General features: G+C 37.7%; 1 protein-coding gene across 1 annotated transcript in view; it reads right to left on the reverse strand.

Annotated features, from left to right (window-relative positions):
• Window positions 1-9,481: 9,481 nt before the first annotated feature.
• Window positions 9,482-25,089, reverse strand: part of NMBR (neuromedin B receptor) — a 17,053-nt gene continuing 1,445 nt past the window's right edge. The window contains exons 2-3 of the mRNA XM_005420138.2: window positions 12,528-12,876; window positions 9,482-10,210 (exon numbers count right to left, since the gene is read on the reverse strand). Of these exons, the coding sequence (XP_005420195.1) occupies window positions 9,809-10,210; window positions 12,528-12,876 (751 nt within the window). The 3' untranslated portion in view covers window positions 9,482-9,808. The remainder of the gene's footprint in view (window positions 10,211-12,527; window positions 12,877-25,089) is intronic.

Below are 25,089 nucleotides of genomic sequence, written 5' to 3' on the forward strand. Positions count from 1 at the left end.
TTCCCCTGACAGACTGATGGAATAAGCGCTTTTGGTTTCTGCCTTTTAGTCAAATTACTGTGTTGTGCTTGTTCATATCAATATCTTTCACATTAAATAAAAGCCATATATAATGTTGCTAAATATAAAGGCAATTCTCTAGTAAAAATTTGCAGTATACATGACTTGACACATATCACTTTTGGATAGATACACTTTAACACATATCACTTTTACAAATATCACTTCTAGATTTAAGATTTATGCCAGGGAGCTTGAACTGGCTAATTTGGGTTCACAGAATCACAAAATAGTCTGAGTTGGACTCACAAAGATCATAAGTCCAGCACTTAGGTGAATGGCCCATATGGGGATCAAACCCACAACCATCACATAGTTAGCACTGTGCTCTGACCAACTGAGCCAAATGGAAATGTTCCCAGAAAATCTCTGTTATTAAGTAAAATATCTGATTTTTCTCTGCTTTTTTGCTTAGATATAAGAAATACTGTATTCTTTCTTAAAAGGTTTATAATTTGTTTTTTCACATAAAATGTGATATTTTCAAGAAAAATTTGTTGATATCTTTTGCATAATTTCTTTCATTGGGAGCAATTTCCAGTTTTAAGACAATCCTAGTAGAAAGCATCACACAGGACACTTTGGTTTTTAGCTGTTCTTTGATGGCTTTGTGCTTCTGTGGGAATTATAGAAGCTAAATGAGATGAATAAATGGATTTTTAACAGGCTTATTACAACGAACACTTGCCAACATGTTCTCAGCTTGAAACATAAAGCTCTTAAGATTTAATTTTTAGCTGCCTTTCTCCAAAAATAAAATTTAATTAGAACCCAATTATACTGAAATTGAGGTAACTGCTGAGGTAGTGCAATGGATACTCAGTCCCATATGGTTTGGTTTATAATCCACAAGAACTTTGAAGAACTACCTTATTGTTTTCTCTATATTTATATACATTTCCTATTAACATATATTAGAATTGCATGGCTGCTTTGCATGTATTTGAGAAAAAAAAATAAAAATAAAGTTATATAAGAATGTCTATTTTACTATATATTTACTATGGCTTTACACTACTAAGAATAAACATGCATAAATTGATGTTATATTTTAGGGCCTGAGATTTTCTGTTGAAAAAATGAAGAGGAAAGTAAGAAAATCTTTCAGGAAGACCAGTATCACCTTCATTCCTTTTACCAAAAAACGTTCCTAGAAAATACAAAATAAGGTTTCCTATTTTGTACTCACACCAATGTGAGCCCAAAATAATGTTTCTAAACTCATGACTTCTAGTTATTCGAGACTTAAAATGGGGTTTTAACAAATATCTCTAAGCTCTATATGAATCCATTAAAATAAAACTTATTAAAAAATCCCCAACAAGAACAAAATAACACAGAGATCCAGACTATTTTCTTACCTCTACCATTTTTCTTTGAGGGAATTCCTGATGCCTTTAAGGGATTTTATCTGAGATTTCTAATTAATTACATGACCAGAATAGTTCTCTTAACTGCTACAGCACAAACTGCAGCTTATTAAATTGTCCAGATGTTTCTCATGGTAGGAACAATCAGGAAATGTTAAATGGTAATTATTTACCTACTTGATTAGCATTTACTATAAGATAATTTGCTGTGGACTTTGGTTAGTTTGTTAAGCTCAAGCCTTTTTCTCCAAAAAAATTTTTGTTTTCAAAATGATTTCTGTAGAATAATAATCTATATTTTAACAACAATTTTCTGTATGATCAACATGATGGCAAGGTTTGGCAGGTTAGCTAAATGGTACTAAGTGTTGTGTTATGACCTAAAAAGCTTTCCTTTTTCTCTGTACTGGAAAGCTCCTCTCATTTTCTCACATACAAGAAGCTTGAAAACTTATTTATTCTATCTATTTTCTCCAGTTACACATCTGATTGCAGATCTAATATGGTATGGGAATTGCCAACAGCTCTGCTTGCTGGCAGCCGAATGTCACTGAATGCTGATACTGTACATCACCACATATTTTCTCAGATCAGACTTGCATCTACAATCCAAGCACTGCCATAGACAGCTCATGAGTGTTCCTAAAGAGGAAGGAAGACTCTACAACCCACCATGTAAACAATAATTGATCTGCAGCATTCATATACCCATAAAATTGTTAAGGTTAGAAAGGACCTCTAAGATCACCAAGTCCAACCATCAACCTGGCAGCACCACCATGTTCACCCCTAAACCGTGTCCTGAACTGCTGTAGCCATTTGTTTTCAGAACATTTCCAGGTGAGTCCACCACTTCCCTGGGAAGTCTGCTTTAAACCCTTTACAAACCCTTCTGTAATTTTTTTCCTAATATCCAATGCAAACCCTCCCTTGTACACCTAAGTTGAGGCCATTTCTTCTCATCCTTTCACATGTTACCAGGGAGAAGAGACCAACACCCACCTGGCTGCAACCTCCTTTCAGATACCTGTGGAGAATGATAAGGTCTTCCTTGAGTCCTTTTCTCCAGGCTAAACAGCCCCAGCTCCTCAGCCACTTCTCATAAGATTTGTGCTCCTGGCTCTTCGCCAGCTCCGTTGCTCTTCTCTGGACCTTGTTCCATCATCTTAATGTCTTCAATACAGCGCTTGATTACGTACTGTTAAAAACTACCAAAAGCTCCTTAGCAACATGCTCCTTTTTGTAGCCCAAATCAGGCTGCTACTGTCGTTATAAAATAATCATAAAACATCTTTACATCTTTGAAGAGCAGTTCTGAAGTTAAATTCCTAGCACGTGCTTGCCCATTTGGGAGTCTCACAGGGTGTGATCATCATCATGCTGGCCCTCCCGTGCATACAGTGTAAAAGGATCATTTCCTCCTCTCTGCACGTAGTCTCTGCTCTCTATTGCACTTGTGGGCAAAAGACTCAAACTGGGAGTTTGCATCTGCTCAGGTTTTAATAATATTTTTCCGAAATACATCTTAATTAGCTGATTTTCTGTCAGCTGCTGCCAAATCCTTTCCAGGTATAAGCTGATTTGAAGCTTTGATGTTTAATTGAAATGTATTTTTGAGCCTGTTGTTATTACTGGTCAGTACCCTGGAAAATGCAGCCTGACATCTTGTGATACAAGCTGCCAGGGTGATGCAGACATTTTTTTTCAGTAAAGGCTGAACCCACAAAACTGCCCTTCTCTGTAAACAGCATATAAAACATTCAAGAAAACCATAGTAAAAGGTCACTTTTCAAGTAGCAAAGCAAAGATCTCCAAAATAAGTAAATACTGGATTTACAGTGATCCTTACTATGTTCATCTCCTTCCCTATGGAGTGCATAAAGAGGAGTCCTGTGGGAGTGGAAGAGTTTGTGGTCCTAGAAGTAATGGTATCAATAAAGTCTCACACAAAAGAGACACACCACCAATTTTAGCCTTTTCTTCTTTGTCTGTGCTGTGATCTGCAACTGAGCCAGACTGCTAGAGCAACCAAATATCATAAAAGCATGGAAGGGACTTTAAAGATCATCTAGTTCTAATCACCCTGCCATGGACAGGGACACCTTTCACTAAACCAGGTTGCTCAGAGCTCTATCCAACCTGGTCTTGAACAATTCCAGGGATGGGACATCCACAACCTCTCTGGGAAACCTTTTCTGGTGTCTCACCACTTTATTTTAGTTTGATCCCATTCTCCTTTGTCACAATATGATCTGGTAGTGTCTCTCCATCTTTCCCGCAGGCTTTTCCCCTTTTACTCCTGGGAATTTACCTAACCACCATAATTTTTCAAACATCTTAGGAAACAAGATCTTTGAAAAGGAAACATCTTTTCAAACAAATGTAGGAAAGTGACTCGGTGACTACATCAGTCAATTCCCTCAGGACTGTGGGATGTGTCTCATCAGATCCCATTGACCTACATTCAAGCTTCTCAGGTGGTCATGAACTGATCTTTACTTACAGTGATCTTTACTTTGCTCCCCCAGTCCTCATCTTGCTCTTTGTCATCTTGAGATGTGTGGAAGAGAGGCTGCCACTGAAGACTTAGGCAAAGAAGTTGTTGGGTACCTCAGCCTTCTCATCTGTTGCTACCAGTTTTCCATCATTTTTTATCGGGGGGAGTACATGTTCTTTGACTTCTTTTTTCTGGTTAATATACCTGTAGCAGATCTTCCTGTCATTTTTTGTTCCTTGCCAAGTTCAGTTACAGCTTTACCTTGGCCTTCCTCATCCCCTCCCTACACAATCAAACTTCATCTCTACACTTTTTACAGGTTACCTGTTGTTATTTATACTATCTATGTATGTTCTTCTTTCCCTGTAGTTTGACAAGCAGTTCCCAAATCAGCCATGCTGATCCCTTGCCTCCCTTGCCCTATTTCTTACTCCTGGGGATTGCTAACTAATTGCACTCTGTAGAAGACATCCTTAAAAATCTACCAGCTCTGTTCCACCTTGCCCATTGTCCCTGGGGGCAGTATCCCAGGGATCCCACTGACTATCTCCTTGAAAAGCTGAAATCCTGCTTTCCTAAAGTTTGGGGGTCTAACCTTACTCTTTACTTCACCCATATTCCTAAAGACAGCAAACTCCACACTGTGGCCCAGACTGCCTCCAATCTTGATATCCCCAGCTAGCTCACTGGCATTGGTTACCAGCAGATTCAGTAACACATCCCCTCTGGTAGGAGTATTACCTGAATCAAAAGGTTATAATGATGCTCATACCACTCCTGGGGGAACAAAGGTGGTTTAGAACACTGTCAGAACACAATCATTCCTTCACTGTATGGAAATCTACTACAGTCCATGTTTTATTTGATCTGCGTCTGTATGAAAGTGATAATAATGAAATGTGTCAAACACATCAGCTTTTGCCATCAGAGGAAAATAAAGTAAACAGTGTGTAGACATGGGAGAAGCGTTTAACAGAGGCTGGTGCACAATGAAAGCTGTAATATTTGCCATTGCTGGCATTCTCTTCTACAGGTAGATACCTGTACCTTCTCTGCTGCTGACAACTCGATTCTCCACAGCCTCACAATCAGATTGAAGAAGCTGCTGTAGATTCACGAGCCCACCTAAAGCTATGCTGTGCTTTTCTGACATGTGTGCACTGTTACAGAGGTTAAGTAAATCTGCTCTCAGGCAAAGCTGATGGGGGCTCAGGAACATTTAGTTGCAGACATTGGGATGCTCAAAAGTAAAAGTACTTTGCAATTTTAGAATTGGCAGTGGCTTTAGATCATATTGCTTATATTGAGACCATTTACCCTTAGTTCTGAGTGTAACTCCAGACTTACACATCTCATAAAACACATCCAAATTCTAGTCTGGCTTTTCTAATCTTCTCCCTATATAACCTTACCATATCCTTATAGTCCTCACAAATTACTTGACTCTCCTTCGAGAGATGATAGATTCTCTTTTTTTCCCTGAAATTCCAGCCCAAGCTCTCTGTTTAATCAGGCTGGTATTTTTCCCTGATGGCTTGTCTTTCTACAGCTGGGGGCTGGTCTACTGGTCCTAAATATTTAACAATTCCTTTCTAAATCATATCCAGCCTTTCTAAACTCCCTTACACTCCAGAACTGACTACTGAACTGACTACTGAAGGGACTCCATCAATCAGTGTCCTAAGCAGGCCAAAGTCTGCTCGTTGGAAGTCCAAGGTGGAAGCTCTGTTGGTTCCTCTCCTTATTTCACCCAATATTGAAATTCTAACATTAGCTGGCTACTATGCCCAAGATAACCACTGACTACAAAATCATCCACTAGTCCTTCTGTCTTCACAAACAACAGGCCTAGCAGGACACCTTTTCTGGTAGGCTCATTTACTAGTTGTGTTAGGAAATTGTCTTCCATACACTCCAGGAACTTCCTAGACTGTTTTCTCTTTGCTGTGTTGTGTTTCCAGAAGACATCTGGCAAGTTGACGTCACCCGTGAATACAAGGGTCAGCAATCATGAGACTTCAACCAACTGCTTGTAGAATGCCTCCCCTGTCTGTTTATCCTGGTGGGGGGGAAATATAACAGACTCCCACCACCATGCTGTCCACCCTGCTGACATTCCTCCTGATCTTTGCCCACAGGCACATGCAGTTTCATCCCACCACCTCTCCTGCTTTGCCTGTGTCTTCTAAAGGGCTTATAGGTATCCATCACAGCACTCCAGTCATGAGAGTCATCCCACTATATTTCCATGATAGCAAATACATAACTTTTCAGTTATACAATGGCTCCCAACTTCTTATGCTTGCTGCTCATACTGTGTCCATTGGTGTAGATGCACTTCAGCTAGGCTAATGGTTTTGCCCTTCTCACAAGCCTGCTATCCCTAGACTGATCTCTAGTAGGCTGGTCTTATCCCTTTCCCCCTCCAAGCACGGTTTCATACCTCTCAATCAGCCCTGCTAATTCCTGAGCCATAGTTTCTGTGAGTCTGTCTTGACAGAGTTAAGAAAAATATCTATGGGGCAGGAGTGTTGTAAAAATTTGTAGTGTATTCTAAGTGAAGTGGCTTTGTTGAAGATAATTATCACATCACAGTGTAATGCTAAATGAGATATCTCAGGTTGGTTAAGAATTTAACCATACTGACATTTTAGGATTCAGCAGCGTATGTAGTATTTCTAGTATTGACAGGGTGAAGTGAGAAGATGCTATCAGACTTACGTTGTACTAGCTCTAGTCTACAAAAAATAAATGTCATACACAGAGGAAACGGTATTTACTTCTATTCTCTCATTTTTCAAAGACTAAGAAGGAATGGTAGCTTTCTCAGTTGTTGCAAAATTATTTTTGAAAGAAACCATCTCAAAACTCAGGAGAGAAAGATAGAAAAGAACTGATGTTCCTGAAATAAGAACATTTTTATAACAGGGAAAAAAATCTGATGGCATTTTAACAACTATTTTGGCATAGATCTCAATGCAGTATATGAAAAGCTGACATGATCTTATTTACAGATTTTCTTTGTTCCTTTGACTACAGTTAGAAGAAAATACTTCATAAAATGCATTTTACTATTTTAATTGTTAGCAAGCAGAGTTGTCTGAAAATAGCTTTATACATACAGCTTATATACAACATGTACAGACACAATAACACACACTTCCAAAATGTGCACATTGGGTTAGCAACACTCCTAGTAAATCTCCAGACAGATTAGCTCATTCCCCCACACCATGCTACAAGAATTTGAAAGGAGCTATATAAAATTTAGTTTACTTACTTGAAACAGACTTTGAATATTAGGTCTAGGGAAATAATGAAGCAAAACCGTGCTGGTTTCCTGACAACAAGGAGTTGTAGTCTACCTCTGAACACCTTCCCCTCACAACAAATAGGAACAGACTGTAGCTTTCCATTCTGCCAGAAAGCTGGTTCATGCTGTCCATACCACACACACCAATTTAAGACATTGGGTGGAGAGCATGAACCAAACAGAAACATCAAATCTACTACAAATTAGATTATTATTTTTCCGTAGGGCACCTGTACCATCTGGTAATGTCCACATCAGAAAATTTCATTTTGGAAATAAAAACTGCAATGGATTTAAGTTATGTGAAAGGCTATGCAGTGTCAAAAGATTGTCAAACAAAATGAGGAGCAGGGAACCACATAAAACCCCAGCAGAAATAAACAGAAAACTTGACCACCATCAATGATAAATACCAAGAATTGACAAAGGAAGACTTTAAGCATTAGTGCTTTGCTGGTGTAAAGTATTTATGAGTGAAAAGGACTTGAGACTGATCAGAAGAGCAGGATCTAAGACTTTGTCTGGCATCCAGGAAGAACTAGTGATATAAAATTAAAAAGTACTTCTGAGAACATGTGGGCATGTTCTCAGAAGTAAGGCAAGAAGAAAGAGAAGAGGCAAAATGAAGAAAAAGAAGGATGAGGCAGTGTTAGGCAGTTATGGATATGTCCTGGTTCCAGCCAGAAAAGGGTTTATTTCTGCAGTCGCCAGGAGGGACATGACCAGGACCCTGAGGTTACTCTATACCACCTCATGCCAAAGCAGGGGGCAGGGGAGGGATGGGTTCCTTCCAATCAGGCCAGTGGTGAAGTGAGTGGTCCAGGAAGTGCCAGGTTCCCTGTGGTGAGTGATTGCATATGAATCCTTCACTTCTTGATATTAATTTTAATAACACTCTCTTATTTATATTGTTGTTGCTACTGTTTGTTGCTTATTTCATTGCTGTTTCTAGTAAATTGTTATCATCTTAACCCTTGATATGTACCTTTTGTGCCTCCAATGTCTCCTCTCCACCCCACTGCAGGGGAGAGGGAAGTGTGGACTGAGACAGCAGCACATGGTTTGGAGTGTTTCAGTGGGAACACTAAACTGGGAAATTCCACTCCTAAACTATGACAAATCAACAACATTCTAAGCCATTCCACATAGATTTACAGGTTCATATTAGTCATCTCCTTTGTATAAAGGCTTCTAAGGAGCCACTGAAGCCACAGGGCAACTGCAGCCAGCTGGGGTAGGCCATATGGAGCCAGTCTAAACGGAACTTAAGAAGTTTTCTCATTTGAATGCTGCACACAACTTAAAGTGCATTACATCCTCCTACAGGTCTCACCAGCTAGACCATGCTGGTTGACATTAAGAACTTCAATCTGTTACTTTCCCTGTTGAGTGGTTACAACTGGGGATTTTTTTTCCTAGATAATTTGCTAGAACACTTACAGTTTACATCAATATAAGTTCTCGTTGCTTTAAAAATTTGGATAGGGATATAACTAGTCTTGAAAAAAGAGGAATTGCAAAAGAAATTTTGAACTGCAGGTGGTTCACAGAGTTACAAACAGAACTAAATAAGTTCAAGTGTATTATTAAGGACAAAGGGAACAATGAACGGATACAGTGCATTAGCACTTCAGCTTTTGAAATTATAAGACTAGCAACTAATTCCAAAGTCCAATCTAAATTTCTAGTGTTCTCTCTAGTATTCACCTTAGAGAAGTCACTGCAGAAGTACAGGATACAGTGTTGTGACAGAGACAGATCTGTGCTGGAGCAGTTCCACCCAACTGTAAAGAAAAACATACTTAAAATTACATTTGACTCATGAACTGACCATAAAAAATTACTTCCCCAAGGTGCCTTTGTCTGCTATTACTGCCCCCTCTAAGACACTGTGAGCACCTTCTCTCTGGAGCTCAAACATGAAAGCTAACCTCTCACCTGGCTTGGGAATGATTATATGTCAGATTCTATGCCACTGTATAAGGGGAGATTCAGCTCTGACACCCCTCTTCAAACTTTTCTATGAACAGCCTTGTATAAGTAGTGACAATAAGCTTCAGTCATTGTGTCTATTTGAATACCTGTGCTGACATGTGAGCTGATTAAAGAAAAAATAAATTAAAAATAAAAATTTAATGGAATCCAAAAGGCCTGCCAAAATAGTCTTAATCAGCAAAGCTAGCGCACACACCACAGAGCTAAAGTGAGACAAACTCTATTAAAGCAAAACATGAGCCTGGATCAATATTCAGTTAAAAATACATATTTTGATATCAGAAAATCTATACTTTTTAAAGCAATGTTTTATCAGATACACTGCTTTCTTTTATGTAAAACATATATCAGCATCTCCTTTAAAGTACAATATTATGTCAGTCAGTTTTGTTTTCTCAATAAAACATACTCTTCACTTCTAAGAGTCAGATGGTGTGAAATAACCTCATGGCAGCCAGAATTTAAGAGACCCTTTCTTCTGAGGAGTGTCTAAGAACAAGAGCCAATAGTGACTTACAAGCTGCAAAGGAAAAGTTCAGATTTGTTTCACAGTCAAAAATCATACTCATTAGATCATAACGACATTTCTTGTTTCAAGTTGTGCCCATTCAATTGTGTCATGGTAGTTACAGTGTTCCTGGTATTGCTTTTCAGGGAAGTCATTTGAATGGCAGAAGAGTTGCACAAGTAGCTGGCAGATCTCTCTTTCTGAGCTTTCTTCCTGCAGCAGAGCTGGTTGTTGAAATGCCTTCTAAAACTCTCACTGAGGAAATAGAGTGCAAATGGGTTGACACAAGAGTTGCAGAAGCTTAGCACTCGGGCCACTAAGGTAACAATCATATGTCCCATCGATGGATCAATCTTATTGTAATTAAAAGATCTGTACATGTATAGCACATGGTTAGGAAACCAGCAGATAGCAAAGAAGCCAACAAAAACTAAAACAATTTTTGCCAGACGCTTCCGAGTTTCCATCTAAAAAGATGAAGAGAACCCAAATTAACAACAAACAGAGCTACCCCACATAAGAGACTTAATTAAAATACGTAACATGTTGCTATATTAGCTTCAGCAATTGTCATGAGTAAGGCCAGCAAAAATGCTTCCTCCAGGGCCTGAATTACTTTTGCTATTTCATTTACTTTCCTTTTTCTCTTCCAGTTAACTTTCAGTGAACTTTCTTAGCTGTTTGCAGTTACAGAAGGTTGCTCATTCTATGTGATACACACAGCAAGAGTGATTCATGACCCAAGGAAGCACTGGCTTTTAGCCTGTAAGCATGCACCAAACGGCGTTATGAAATGTAACCTTTTCTGACATGATTTCAGTGCTTGGCTCGAAACTTTAGTTTTAGTTAGAAAGCTATATAGAAATAGCCTCTGGCTTCAAAATCCAGAGGTATCATGAGATACTAGGGTGTTAGCTACACAGTGGTACTCATATCCATTTGTTTTTCACAGAGGGTCTCAACTTTCACCTCTCTCCTGGGGAAACCACCAAAACTGCATCACACCATCTGAAGCATCTTAATTCTAGGGTAAGGTGAAAGATTCCACTAATTGCAATAACATCACAAAATGTACCTTAATTGAAGTGCTAAGGCATAACAGATTACATTGTAAATACTGAGAGAGGCTGAAAAGATAGCACAATAAGAGGCTACACAGAGGTTCCAAACCGAGAGAGAGAGATAAACTGGCCAGGTAGAAGGCCCCAAAGAGAAGCAGAAAGTTTCCCCATATTCCTCCTAAAAGATTTGTTATATATATCAGGTATGAAAATTTTGCAGAGGAAAGAAATTTTTCTACTTTGCTCAATTTTCTGGGGAAAAAAAAAAACAAACAAGTGAATTTATTCTGACATTTTTTCAAAACCTGTGAAATTAATCTTTAAATTGTTTTCTTGGGTCTATCAAAACACAAAACTGGGGAAATCAAAAAAGATGGGAAAACTCTCAAATTTTGTAGCATTTGCACTCAGACAGATTTCAAGAGCAGACTAGAAGGTGCAGAAGTATAGTGTGAATGCCACACTTGGCTTAAAGAAACATGAGGGGATAGCAAAGGTCTGAATTTATTTCCTCTTGCTGGGAGATATGTAAGTCCACTAGAATTTTCTATTCTTCACAGCCTCATAGATTAACAAAGAGAAAAAAAACTAAGTAGAATGAAAAAAGGTGTTCTTACTTCAAAAATACATGTGAGTTCAGAAATGTGGTATAAATTAAATATTGTTTCCATCCAGAGGGTTCAGCCAAAAGGCTCTCTATATTTCACAGGGAAATAAAATAATACATGAAGTGCTAATATGTATGCACTTTTGACAAGAAACAGACTAGAACAGAAATGAAATGCTGCTCAAAAAGGACGTAAAGGAATGTAGTCTTTTGAAAAGAATGTGTGCATGCAAAGACATTTCTGAGAGTATGAAAGTAGTTTTCTAAATTACTGGCAGAGAAAACAATTCAAAACTGTTTAAATTGGCATAATTATTTTTCTCTCTCAGTACTAATGCTTTTGCAAAGCAGCTGAGGCACTTTCACTGCAAAAGCTGTTGTTTGTACATACGTGTGTTCCTGCTAATGTTACTATCTTGTTGCTTCCTGTGCCTTATGGGGAAGATTGGCTTTGTCTAGCATTTTAAAATGGTTTGTCTCATAGATATATAGAATCTATACCAAGAGATTTATAGCATCTCTAACAGAAAAGATATTAGAAAAGTGCAAGTTCACTATTGTATCCAAGAAAGTAAAAAAAATCAGCTAATGCTCTTTGCTCATGTTTCCAGCACTCCTTAACCTGAAAAGAGTCTTAGATCCCCTAAGTAAAGTTTACTCTGCCTATGTCAGTTTTCTCATTTCCAAGCACAAATTAAAAGGGACAATTCTCAAAGCATTCATGTGAGAGTTCTTTCCTAAAATGACTGCCTATAGAGACAGGTGAAGCCACATCATTAACTACAAAAACATCATTCCTCAGTAAGAATACAAGTAATGGTTACAGTAACAGCACATACAAACATATATACCAATCTCATTTGCTGTTAGGAATGTGCATTCATGGCAGTGAATTTATAATTTTCCTTGTTCATATTCATTTACATACTGGGCTTAATATTGAGTAATCATGAAAACAGGGAAAATCTTGAGATAATCCTTGGTTTATTTCATGTGGAAACTGAACTAATCCTCTGCAAAATCCAACAACTTGGATGTTATAATTCCTTTGCTTTCATTCATAAGTGTATACAGCACACAAGTCTTTTACCAGGATGTAAAAAGCAAATTGCTTACCTGTCTTTTGGAATGCTCACTGTGTTCCCCAGGGATGTTGTGAGCGCTTTTTATTAAACTCTTTGCAATGTGACAGTAGTAGATACTGATAATTACAAGAGGGACAAGGAAATACACAAGGAAAAGCAGCACAGAATGGATCTTTGGGTGCATGTCGTCTGTCATGGGATATGGTATGCATGCTGTGAAAGTGGCATTATCTGTGTCATTGATGTGAGCCAGTTCGGAGAACACTGCTTCGGGAACTGCCAGGAGCATGGAGATTACCCAGATGGCAGTGGCTTTGAGACAAGTCCACAGCACTGCACTGGAGGTCTGGATGTCCATGGGATTTACAATTGCTTTGTACCTGAAATTGACCAAAATGCAGATACAAATTAAAAGATATTCAAATTCAACATGCAATCCACAAGCTTACTTCATTTCTTTGATTAAAATAATGTCATACTTTTTTCTTATTTGAAATGTCAAGGGGCTTTTAATCTTTCTTTAACTTGCATTCTCTAAATCTCCACCTTTTTTTTGTATACACTCATCAGATGAGGCAGAAGAAGACCTGGATACAGCATGTGGCTGTATCACACACTGTGCCAGTGTGGTGAAAATGAAGAATCAGCCATGGCTCTACCCTTTGCTTCTTCAAATACCCCCAGCAAATCTCCACATGTGCATCCTACTTCCATATCCCATGTGTTCCAGCACATTCACACTTAGTGTTTCCTTCCTTCTTTCCTCGGCCCCTGAAGCCCAGGGCTCTCTCTTGCTGCCACCACAACCTTCCCGTTCCAGGAGACTGCCAGCCCCCCTCAGAGGAATATATGCATCTTCATAAAGTCAGGCATTTATGACTCCCAATGGCCTGTGCAGAAAGTATAAACTCCTACATAAAGTAGACATTTCCACATCAATAGATGGAAGCTGCTGCTCTACACTGCATTTTGGAAAACTGTCTCATAATGTGTGATTGCATATAAACCTTTGTAGAACTGATAACTTCATAGCCCCTGCAATGGAAACAGGAATAATTGCAGAGAATGGAAATATCACACTAGAGCAAAGTAAAATAAATTAATATAAGTAGAATTTGGCCAGGAATTTTTTTATTTTAAAAAATCATTCCAGGAGGTGATACAAAGTCAAATTTCCACAAGAAAATGTAATTGTTATAAGGACAAATAGAATTTGAGAAAAATATTTCAAAGATACCCTAAAGATCTACTTACATTTTTAATTTATTTAATTTTTTTTAATGTAAGTAAATTATGCTTCAATATTTTTATTAAAAACTATATCTTGAACAAAGGTCAAACTAAACATCTCATTTTGTCTAAGCTGTGGCAATATGGAAACTCAGGGGATTTTTTTTCACTGCATTAATTTTTTTGTTTCTACTTTCAATTTGATTTGGGATGGCTGTGATTTTTTCTGAAAGAGCAAAAGTTTTCAGAAATGGAAAAAATTATTCTTTTTTAATATTCAAGGAAAAGTTTAACAGGATAAAGGGAGTCAGTAGAAGTTCATACTCCAGGTACATAACTTTGTTCATCCTCGAGTGTTTGTAGTCCGTGAAGTATGAATCTCTTTGAAAGAGTGATTCAGATTTTAATTCTATTAAATCATCCTCTAGGGTGCTTGGGTTTTTTCTCTGTTAGCTACACAATGAGCTGAGATTAAGGAGAACAGTAAGTTAGATGCCTCTACTTTGTGATAAAATTCCACATCCATGTATGTAGATAGATGTACGTGCCTATAGATGTATAAATATGCATGGGTATGAGCAAGTGACTAAATACTTACCAAGGATTAGTTTATACCCTAATATAACTTGGTTGCTGAAGGGAATGGTGATAAATGGAGCTGTGATCCCAAACACCCCTCAGGGCCAATTTGCAGGTCCTGACAGGTAGTTCATAGCCCCTCAACACCTTAAGCAGATGTTTGCAACTGGTTATGCCACGAAAACATCTAGAGCAGAGCACTGCAACAGTACCCAAGGAAACCTTTCCTTCACAGAATATGTCAATCAAAATGTGCCTTGGGGTTCTCTTTCTCAGGTTTGTGACAAATCATATGATCATTAAATAATTAAAAATAATGGCTATTAATGTTCATATCCTCTCTAAATTCAGAGAGAATTTTTACTGTATTTTCACCCCTATCATGGAGCAGAAAACAAAATTCAGCAAACTGTCTCTGTTAATTTATATTTACCATTTCTGCTAACACAGTGAGAAACTCCCTGGACACCAAGGTGTAAAGAAAGTCTTTATACTGCCATAGGAAGGACAGAAGCTTCTGCACAAAGCATGAATACTCCCCAGCACAAACTGTGACCTTATTATTCAATAATTGCTTCCTATTGCTGTCTGCCTTTATTTCATTACATAGAGACAAACCCTCTATTTTTGAGGCGATGTCAAGTCCTTGCATCTGCTCATTCTTTAAAAAGTTGGCATTCTTAGGGAAGAGCCAGTTGGGGATTTTGGGGTAGGGGGAGGACATTGGATAAAAATAATGTTTTGTTGTACAGATTTTTTTCCTCTCCTTTTCCATTTCATTGCTCCAAAATATTCTGACCACAGTCCTATGACCCAAGTAAATGACCACATCACAAATAATTCTTTTAGCAGCAAATGGGCCCAGTTAATCTCTAAATGGAAGAATTTTTCTGAAGTCTTTACATTAGAAGAAAAGGTGACATATATTTGTACTTTGGCATATATTGCTGTTTCAGCAAATTGTATGCTTTTCCCTGAGCCATAACTTACTCCAAGTGGAAAGTCATTGAAGCAGAGTGCCCTTTTTCACAAAACAGATGAGTTTAGTGCAAAACAAATCCCTCCTTTCATTCAACTTGCTACTTTAGTGGCTACAAGGCGGCACTCTTCCTAGGACTCAGTCCTTCACAGTACTCAGTGTCAGGAAAAATGCGCTGTGTTTTACAGAAACATCTTGTCATCTTGTTTATATCTTTAAAAAGCTATAGAGTGAAAAGAAACAGGTTACAGATAAAATGAAATGTAAACTGTGTGGAATGAGAAGTGTTCCCAAAGTGAAAACCCAACTTCTTCCTTTATATAAAACCAGTGTAAAGCAAAAACATACCACCAATCATTCAAATTACAAAGACCATCCATTTATTTTCCATCAATAAAAAAAAAGTCAGTAAATTACACTAACAGTGCAAATTAGTCAAATTAGTAAGTAAATTCATCTTTTACTTCACTGATGAAAAAGAGCAAATTATAGGCTGCCATGAAGTTCAGGAAATAATTATAAATATGCATTTGGTTTTAATTAAAAACCATCATGTAAATTCTGTCTTCCTATATCCTCTATCATTATCACTACTGACAAAGGGACCCCATCTCGGGAAACTCTGCCTGCCTTTGGAGCTGTGGTTTCTGCCAACAGATACAAGCACAAACTTGTCCACTCTTCTTCAGCAGATTGCTTTAAAATGGGAAAAAACATTATACAAAAAAACCAATCTCCTCCTTTCTACACAATCCCAAAATAAATTAATGAAAAGAATATCCTCTTTCTCCAGAGATACAACATTTTGCTACCTTCTAAACTTCATTCTATTTCATCTACTCCTCCTGACCTTTGTTTTCAAAGACTTTCTAAAGGTATTTCTCAGCTTCAAATTAGAATGGAAAGCTCTACTCCTGTTTCTGCTGCATCCACAATGCTGTTTCCTTCAAACACAGCTGATTTCAAAACAAGGTGCTCCTTTACTAGACCTGTGCTGTCCTTCCTTTGTTTTTCTACCTCTCCTTCTAGAGTACTTAGTTGTGATGACCTTAAGAAAAAAACTAAAAAGAAAACCCCAAAATAACTAGTCAATACTTAGGCGGTCACTGGAAAATAGCCTACCATTCTAACTAGATTAGCCTCAATATCTCCTTGCCCTTTTGATTCTGCGTGGTCTCTTCTCCTTTTTTAAAAGTCCTTCAGGTCAAGGACTTTCTTCTTCTTGCTGTTTATATAGTACCTACCACAAATAGGATCCTAAATTATCACCTAATTTCCCACATGACATCACAATGAAAATAAATATAATAATGAAGTGTCAGAAGCCAGGCAGGGAAGTTTCACATTACTGCGCTTTGATTTTCATTTTAATCCTGGAGCAGGAGGGGTTGGTACTATTTGCCTCATTATAAAGAAGCTTTTTAAAGTGATGTTGTTGTGTCATTGTACTGCATTTCCTGCAAACTAGAGTAATTTATCAAAACCATTCATATGTTAGTCTTTTATTGTGTCCCTGCATGGTGCTTTCAAACACAAAAATTTTAACAATATAAAAACTTATAAATATATCCGAAAAGGAAACTTGGTTGTATAATCAGTATTTGTTAAAAATACTCATATCATGTTCTACAGTAAAATGAAATTTTGGATGGACCTTTTCCTTGTATAGGCAGTTCAATTGGCCCAACTCCAGCTGAATCATTAAGAGGACAACAATTTATCTAGCTGAAAACATTGTGGTATCATTTTATCACTGGAATTGAGATATGCATTATTCTATTTTATTCTTATAAATTCTTGCAATGTAAAGTACATTTCTCTTTTTTTTCAGGTAATAGCAATGTTTTTATTCTGTGCTTATCTCTTGAGAGCAAAGAATTTCATTTACACAGGAATGAGCATCTCTGAGATCTGATAGTGAATACAATAAACAGTATTTGAAATGCAGACTAGACCATGTGCAAACACACTTAAATTCAATGCCAATGACATGTGTTCTGTGTTTCTCAGGGGGAAAATCTTAAGATTTTCCTAAGTGGAAAAAGTTTTCCACTCTGTAAAAATACACTCTGTTGAGCCAAAAACTATCAATAACGGTTCAACACTTGTTGATGATTTCTCCACCCTGAAAAGAATCAAACCAGAAGTTTCCCAGGATGGTGGAAGGGTTTTTTCTGCATGAAGTGTATTATCTGTCCTGTCCACCCAGGTCAAAACCACATCATGGACCTCTACAAAGCCAGTTTGACAAGTGTCTGACTGCCAGTCCTCAGTCCCATGCTCTGGTACTGTTGGATATGGGTTTGTGCATATATAGATAGATATACACAGTCATATGTATGTGCATTAGAGAAAAAAAAAAGCACATACTTTCAGGCACCCTGAAAACATCATCCAGCAGCCTAACACAAAGGCTGGCCCATCCCAACCCACTGTGCCCATTCTTGACTTTTAAAATAAGCAAGAAGTTGCATTTCTCCTGCTGTCCATGCCAGGAACTCCCCAGATTGCACCTACTCTGTTTGCACCTAAGCTTCATTTACAATCCATTGTAATGCACAATTAAGTGCATTAAGCACAGCGAAAGTCGGGGGATCTGATCTCAAAGTTATGTTTAAATAATGGCTGGGAGACACCAAAGTCATCACCCTTCACAAAACTGCCATGGCAAAGGCAGCTCTGGCATGTGCCTCTCCAGGAACAAAATGGGGCCATTCATGCAGCCAGGGTGTCTGGGAGCCATTGCCCAGGCTGCTAGACAGTGGCTCAAAACTAGCATTTCACCTGTGAGGAGAGAACTTTATTTTTAGCCTGCTGCATCACACAAACAACTCTATATACTATTTCCCAGGGGGAAGTATAAGGAGGTTTAGTGTGTGTATTCTCTTGGCTTTTATCACCTTTCTTGACTATTTATCTCATTTCAGCACTAATTTGAAATTCTGGATTTGGATTCTGCTCAGGAGGTGTGGATGGGATGAGGGGAAGGTCAGTACCTAGGCTAGATATTGAGCCTTGCAATGTGCAGCCTGGACAAGCTTATGTACTTTTTGGCTTTATCTCCTAGTTCTCTCTTCCCCTGTTAAAAAAGCTCAGAAAACCACAACTAACCTTGTTTAATTCTTTCAGGGTTCATAGTCTCAATCCTCAAGGGTCAAAGGACTTTGAGAAAAGAGAAATCCATTTCTCCAAATTATTTTGATCCAAATCCCATTGATACCCCAACCTTTAGACTGATGATACAGAGTTGCATGCTTGTCTCCATATTTACTATGTGCTTACTGCATGCCTCTCAGCAAAAATATCTATTATACATACTTGAATGAAAAAGATCGCATAAAATCATCACTGCTGCATCAGAAGGTCAAGAAAAATATCAAATACAGAAACCAGAGTGTCTGAAAGAAGAAATCCCAAGTGTAAAATATGCTTAGTGCCATTTTACCTTTATCAAGTGTTTGTTGTTACAAAACAATTTCTCCCATTTCATTGATGAATTTGGTTATAATCCAGGCCACAGCAGATAACATACTGTTGTGGAGAACATGACATGGTCAGATGATTTTTAGGAATGTTACAAGCCAGGAAGAATTAAATAACCAAACCTGTATTAATATACCTAGAACAGACTTAGATTTTTGAGAATTTAGAGGCTAAATCTCTAATTTCTAAATTCAAAAATCAGCAAATTCATTTATTTGCTCCAGTATTATCATCTAAAAGTTCTACTCTTTCAATTTTAAACACATTTCCAGTTCAACTTTATTTGCAAGTTCTGATCTTGGTCTGCCCTGAAATAAGTGTAGATGGAAAATAAACAAGTACACACCACGGTAAAACAAAAAGAATATAAAAACATTATAGAGGGAAAAGTTAATGTAGTAATCCTTAAAATACATTTAATCAAACAAACTTGGAGCCAAAACACAAACATGAAACTATTCTTTAAAAATACTATGAAAACCAGTTGGAAAAAAATGAAACAATATTTGGAATAATTATGTGAAGGAAAAAAAATTACATGAGATATAATGACATCATATCAGAATAACCCATTTCTCTCATGTTTATACACACACCACAATTTTATTTTGATATATGCTCGTACAAACCTGGAAATACACAGAGTTGCTAGTGGAACATGTTTAGACCTAGAGATTGTGACTGCATATACCTTGTTTCATTAATATAGATAAAAACCCATAAAATAATTTAGCACCAGAAATATATAGTCTGGTTCTGCAGCAGCATTCATATCATAAATACACTAGTTCTTCTGTAATTAAACAATTTAAAATGAAGATTCAATTAAATTATGCCTTTCAGGAAGATATTGAAGAGTTCCATTATACTGAACACATATACAGAGATATATTATTTATTCTCTAACAGACTTATCATGTGAAATCTTCTCCGCAGACAAAGCATTGCTAGAGCATACTTGATCTTTGACATAATTTCTGAGGATCTGCTAAATGCTGACTTGAGAATTCCAACATTCCAATTCGTATTAACCCATTGCAGTGTAATAGATAAGGGAATCGTGTACCACAATTTGCTGAGGGGCAAACAAATAAAATGAATGGATGGTGATATACATGCTTGTTAAGAACTGGGCTGGATCTGCTGTTTAGCAGTTATTTTGTCTGTCACAGACACAGGCTTTTACTGAATAGCTCAAAGCAGCAGGAAACAGGAGGGATGGTTTTGAAGCTGTTTCTCTGTGTTTAAGTTGCTGCCTACAAAAGGGAATCTAAACACCAGCATTTGCAATAGTTAAAACAAAGTGGCTTCTGCCAGCTCAACACAGGCACTGCATTGATCACTGACTGGGATAAACACCACAGCCATTTCTCTTCACCATCCTCAACCTAAGCTGTTTCTCTATGGGTTGGAGAGTACACACAGGACATGCACAAAGGCAGGAGTTTAACAGATGTATGTGTCTGTATGAAGTTTGAGAAACAGTTGCCTAACTTGGCAGGAAGATGTTATTTGCTGAGAAATCATTTTCAGCTGTGCAAAGACAGTCAAAAGAGGAACTCCTCCAAAAGCTGATTTGAATTGCCTGGCTTGGACAATATTACCCTAGAATAGTTAACTCCTTATTCTACTCCAGACATGAAATTCTTTCTGCAATCTCTAGGTCTAAACATGTTGGGGAGGGGGTGGTTCTGCTATCTCTCTTTTTCTTTCTGGAATATTTTAGATCATACTCCTTTTATCTGCATAAGATAGATATAAGTTAATTGGAAAATTATTGGGTGGGAACAGGCCTCATTGTCTCATTTGACAAAGGTTTTCTGGGAAGCTTTATTTTGAGAGTCAATTTGCATATATGAACTAAAAGGCAAGTTGAAAAATGTGACAGACAAAGCTTGCCAAACCTCTCAAATTTCTTTTGCATTGCCTGTTATTGCATAATTATAACTATACTACTATAGCCTACAGTGAGAGAAACATCTGGACCATCATTAATTTTAATGTGCTTTGCTAATTCATTCATTCAATACCTTTACCTCAAGTATTACAGTATCTAATATAAACATTTATAGAATCTCATAGTTCTACTTGGTCCATATATTTTTGTTTTTCCAGCTACTGTATAGTGCTAAGGCATAGTTTTTCACTTATAATCTTCCATTTTACCTTTGATTTTTTTTTAATTTATTCCTTGATTAATTATAAGTAAATTTTAATATGTCATTTAATACTATTTTACTCATAAGGAGTCCTTAGTTCCTGACTATGAGCTATTAGAGCTCAAAAGGAAATCATGTCCACTGTCCTGCTTCACCTGCCCCACTACATGTAATAAGAAATTAGGATTTTATATTTTTTCAATCACTGTATTTCAGCCTGAATCAGTGTCTGCCATAATAAAAGAAGAAACTAAAAATAAAGTGTGAGAAAAGTAAAAGAGAAATTTTCATTAAAGTGATATTACAAATGAAAAACCCAAAGAAGGAGTTTGGCAGAAGGTAGTAAGGCAGCTTTTCACACTTCAGAATATTTTCGAAGTTCCCAAAGAAAAGGAGATAATAGACCAGCAAACTAAGCCAAACCAGATTTTGCTATCAGATGTCATCAGAAGTCAGCAGAGTGCAAACCTGCAAAAAACATTTTTAATTGTTTTAGATATAGATTGCACTCTTCCAAATCTAAAACAAATATAAAGAAAAAAATAGAAGGAACAAATAGTTCAGCTATTAAAATCGACAGAATACATTTCAAGCATCTCAGGCACTATATTTAGCTATTTAAGTATAAATTTAAATTGTCAAACTGTTACCTGTTAAGTATTTGTCTCATCAAATGTGTCATTATGGCATATTACTTAGGAAAAAAGCAAATACAATGTTATTCCAATTGTAGTAGGGTGAGTTCAGCTTTGCTGTCTCCATTAGAGTGCAGCAAAACTGCATTAGTTCTAACACATTCAAATCTTTCATTAGAAATAAAATTCAGTGTAAGAAAAGAAACAATGAAACTTAATCCTATTTTTACAGATCACTTAAAAAAATGAGGCATAAATGACAGTTAAAGAGAAAAGGAAAGACTATGTGGGACAAATCTAAAGCTGGTTGCAGGAGCTGCTGTTTATTCCTCCAAAGGCTATTCACTGCAGATATCTTGGCATTTTGTGGGTACTACACTATAATGCAGTAATGCCAGAGGTGCACCTTGTAGCACCCAGTCTTAATTCACTGCACCCAAGCAGTCAATGTTAAAATTCCAATGTTAAAATGTCATCCAGACCTCTAACTCTGAAAAGCATCCTGGAAACACCTTTTCATACCACCCTGCTTAAGTTCTTATCCTACGTTCTTATCCTATTCATTCCTATGCAAAAAACACCGAGATTCCTCACCCTGAGAAAAATATGAGAATCCCTATGGGCCCAGTTTACCTTCTGAGCTAAACGTATGGTCCATCATGGACACAAATTGGAAAAACACTTCATGCAGCAGTAAGCAAGTTCATAGGATGGTTCAAGTCAGGTTCATCCCTGGCTTCTGCCCTTTTTGCAGTAAGGAGATGGTAGCACACATTTTCTTCATGTGTGCCATGCTGCAGTCCCTCTGGCAAACACTTCTCACTTCTTTACTTTTATCCTTCTTACCAAAGACCACACCAAGTCTTGAGATGTTCTCATCAACATCCATTAGCCCTTGCCAAAACTGCAGTTCATGGACCCTGGAGAAACAAGCTCATCAAGGCCCCATTTTCCAATTCTTGTCCCACCACATCTTTAGGAAGTGCATCCCTGGCCATCATGCACTGGCTCTGGACACTTTCGGGGTGTGCTACTGGGAGTGCCCTATCCTACACTCCCCTTAGTTCCCCTCTTTTTTGGGTACATTTTTGTCTTTCAGCCCTCTTCCTTTTCCTCATTTGTCATACAGTCTATTAAGTTTTCTCCTTCTGTTACCCACACTCTCTTTTTTCTTTGATTGTATAAGCAAGAGAAATATTGAGATTTGTAGAGGTGGTCTGGTTTTCCCACAATAGAGAAAACTCAGTGGCCATGAGGAGCAGGGTTGCTGTCCCTATATATCCTGCATGGCAGTGAGAAGGGACAGCTGGCTCAGCGGCACATGTCCTGTGCTGCCTTCTCCATCCCATAAGAGAGGGAGGCTGCATTCTGCTCTGACACCAAAACCCTGTACCACCAGTGCCACCACTGCATCATCTCTGCTGCCACCATCCCCACCTGCACCACTGGCCTCCCACCCCTCTCTGCCCCAACAGTGTGGGGCTGCAGCAGGGCACCTCTCCCCACACCTGGCAGCCAGACCTCCAGGAGCTCAGGGGTGGGAAGAACCAGCTGCTATTCCTGTGATGGGAATGGGGAACCTCAGGCAGATATACTGCTAAATCCCATCTGCATGGAGGGGAAGTCTTGTTAAAGTATTGTTAAAAATTACATATCACATTTGTACACACACAAAAAACATCCAAATTAAAACTCAAATAACCACAATACAAGATTGTGAAGCTTCCAAGTAAAAGGTGCATGTTTGTCACACTGAAAGCATTACTGATGCTAAGAAGGACTTCCGTGACAAAAACAATCTGTATGAAATCAAGCAACTTTACAAAATATATACATATGCAACTATATACTACTACTTTTACTAAAGTAACAGTAGCAGTATATAATTTTTCTTCCTTCAGTTTGTTGGCAACAATCATTCAGAGTTTGTAGGTTCCATAGCTACTTCTGTTGAATGCATCACACACAAGGAAATAATTATGCAGAATTTCCACAAACACAATAAGTATTAATTTGACTGTGGAAACCAAGACAACCTCCCTCATCCTAATTTACACAAGCATGCTGCAAAGAATCCTAAGTATTCCTAAATCTGTTCTTTAATATAATCGATGTCTGGCATTCTATACAGCCTCATGGTTACAAGGAGAAAAAAGCAGGAAGGGCTTTAATTAGCCTATATTAAAATGTACTTTGAACATTTTCTGTGGAAGAAGGGGCCAGTAGGAAGACATTGTGTACCAGACCAAATACTGGATTATAATGGAGCCCTCTTGGTGGCATCACTGCTTACAAACTGCTAACATCTTACCCTAGATTCACTTATCTGGAGAAAACACTGCCCACAGCCAGGCCTCACCTCTTCAGCACCTCTTGGGTGCAGGATGCTGCCAACACTTCTGATCTGCCAGCATAACCACCCACAACTGATCTAGTTATGACACACATTAGAATCTGGCTATAGATTAGTGTCACAGAAACCCCTGCACACCAGTACCTCCCCTCTAGTTCAACACAAACGTTGTGTTGTACCAAGTGTTGTACAAAGAATAGATTTGACTCCAACCCAGACACCACTGAAAGCTCAGCCAGCTTCACTCAAGAGTCTCCTGGGCCCTAGGAGACTGGTCTCTGAAGTCAGAGGAAGATCTTCTGACTGGAAAATAAAAGGGTTTTTTTATGTCAGTGACCTAAAATAAAACTACAAAGGTTAAAGAAATGTTGTAAATTCCTAGTATAACCATTTCTGACATTGGCATATACTGTGGAGTCCAAAATGCTGGAGAAAAGTATTTATTATAAGCTTATTTGGTCTCAGCACTCAAACTGTAACTGTTTTTTAGTATGTGCAATTCTAGATGCATTAAGCATAAACAGAGTCAGTATTATAAATTCTTGACTCTTTACTGATACAAAAAGAGGGATATAAAATTATCTGGAAAAAAAATCAAACAGTGAATGTTCCAAAGCTATATAAAAAGCAAATTAATGAACCCTTAAGCATTAAATCACCAGCATGCCCTCATGTTACATTTCTCTAGAGAAATTATGTCCACTAACGTCTTCCCTTTTCAAACAAGATGTACACCACAAGATATTGAGGAGTGGAAATAGAGCAGAAAGAGAACTGCAGGGTTTCCTTGGATCTGTAAGGACAGATTTCAAAATACTATTTAACTGAGGTAATCAGAGAGCTACAGGTGTTCACTTTAAGATGTGTTTTGCAATCTCTTCTTCAAAACCATAATCCATTTTCACAAGTTACAGTCTTTATAGACAAATACGTTAGGTCCTGATTCAAACAGAGCTGAAATTAATTTCTCACTGAAAACTACCCCCAAGTGAAATCAAACAATGGACTGAATTAGCTAAAAAAAAAAACCAACAACAAACAAACAAACAAAAAAAAAAAACCAACCAGAAAATAAAGGATTAAAAGTTTTAAACATTAACATCCTAAACATTACTCTAAATGTGAAGATGTATTTCTAAACTCAACTCTTCACATCATGCATCATTTTAATGCAG

Source organism: Geospiza fortis, unplaced genomic scaffold (assembly GCF_000277835.1).
Source record: "Geospiza fortis unplaced genomic scaffold, GeoFor_1.0 scaffold162, whole genome shotgun sequence".
Lineage (NCBI taxonomy): Eukaryota > Metazoa > Chordata > Aves > Passeriformes > Thraupidae > Geospiza > Geospiza fortis.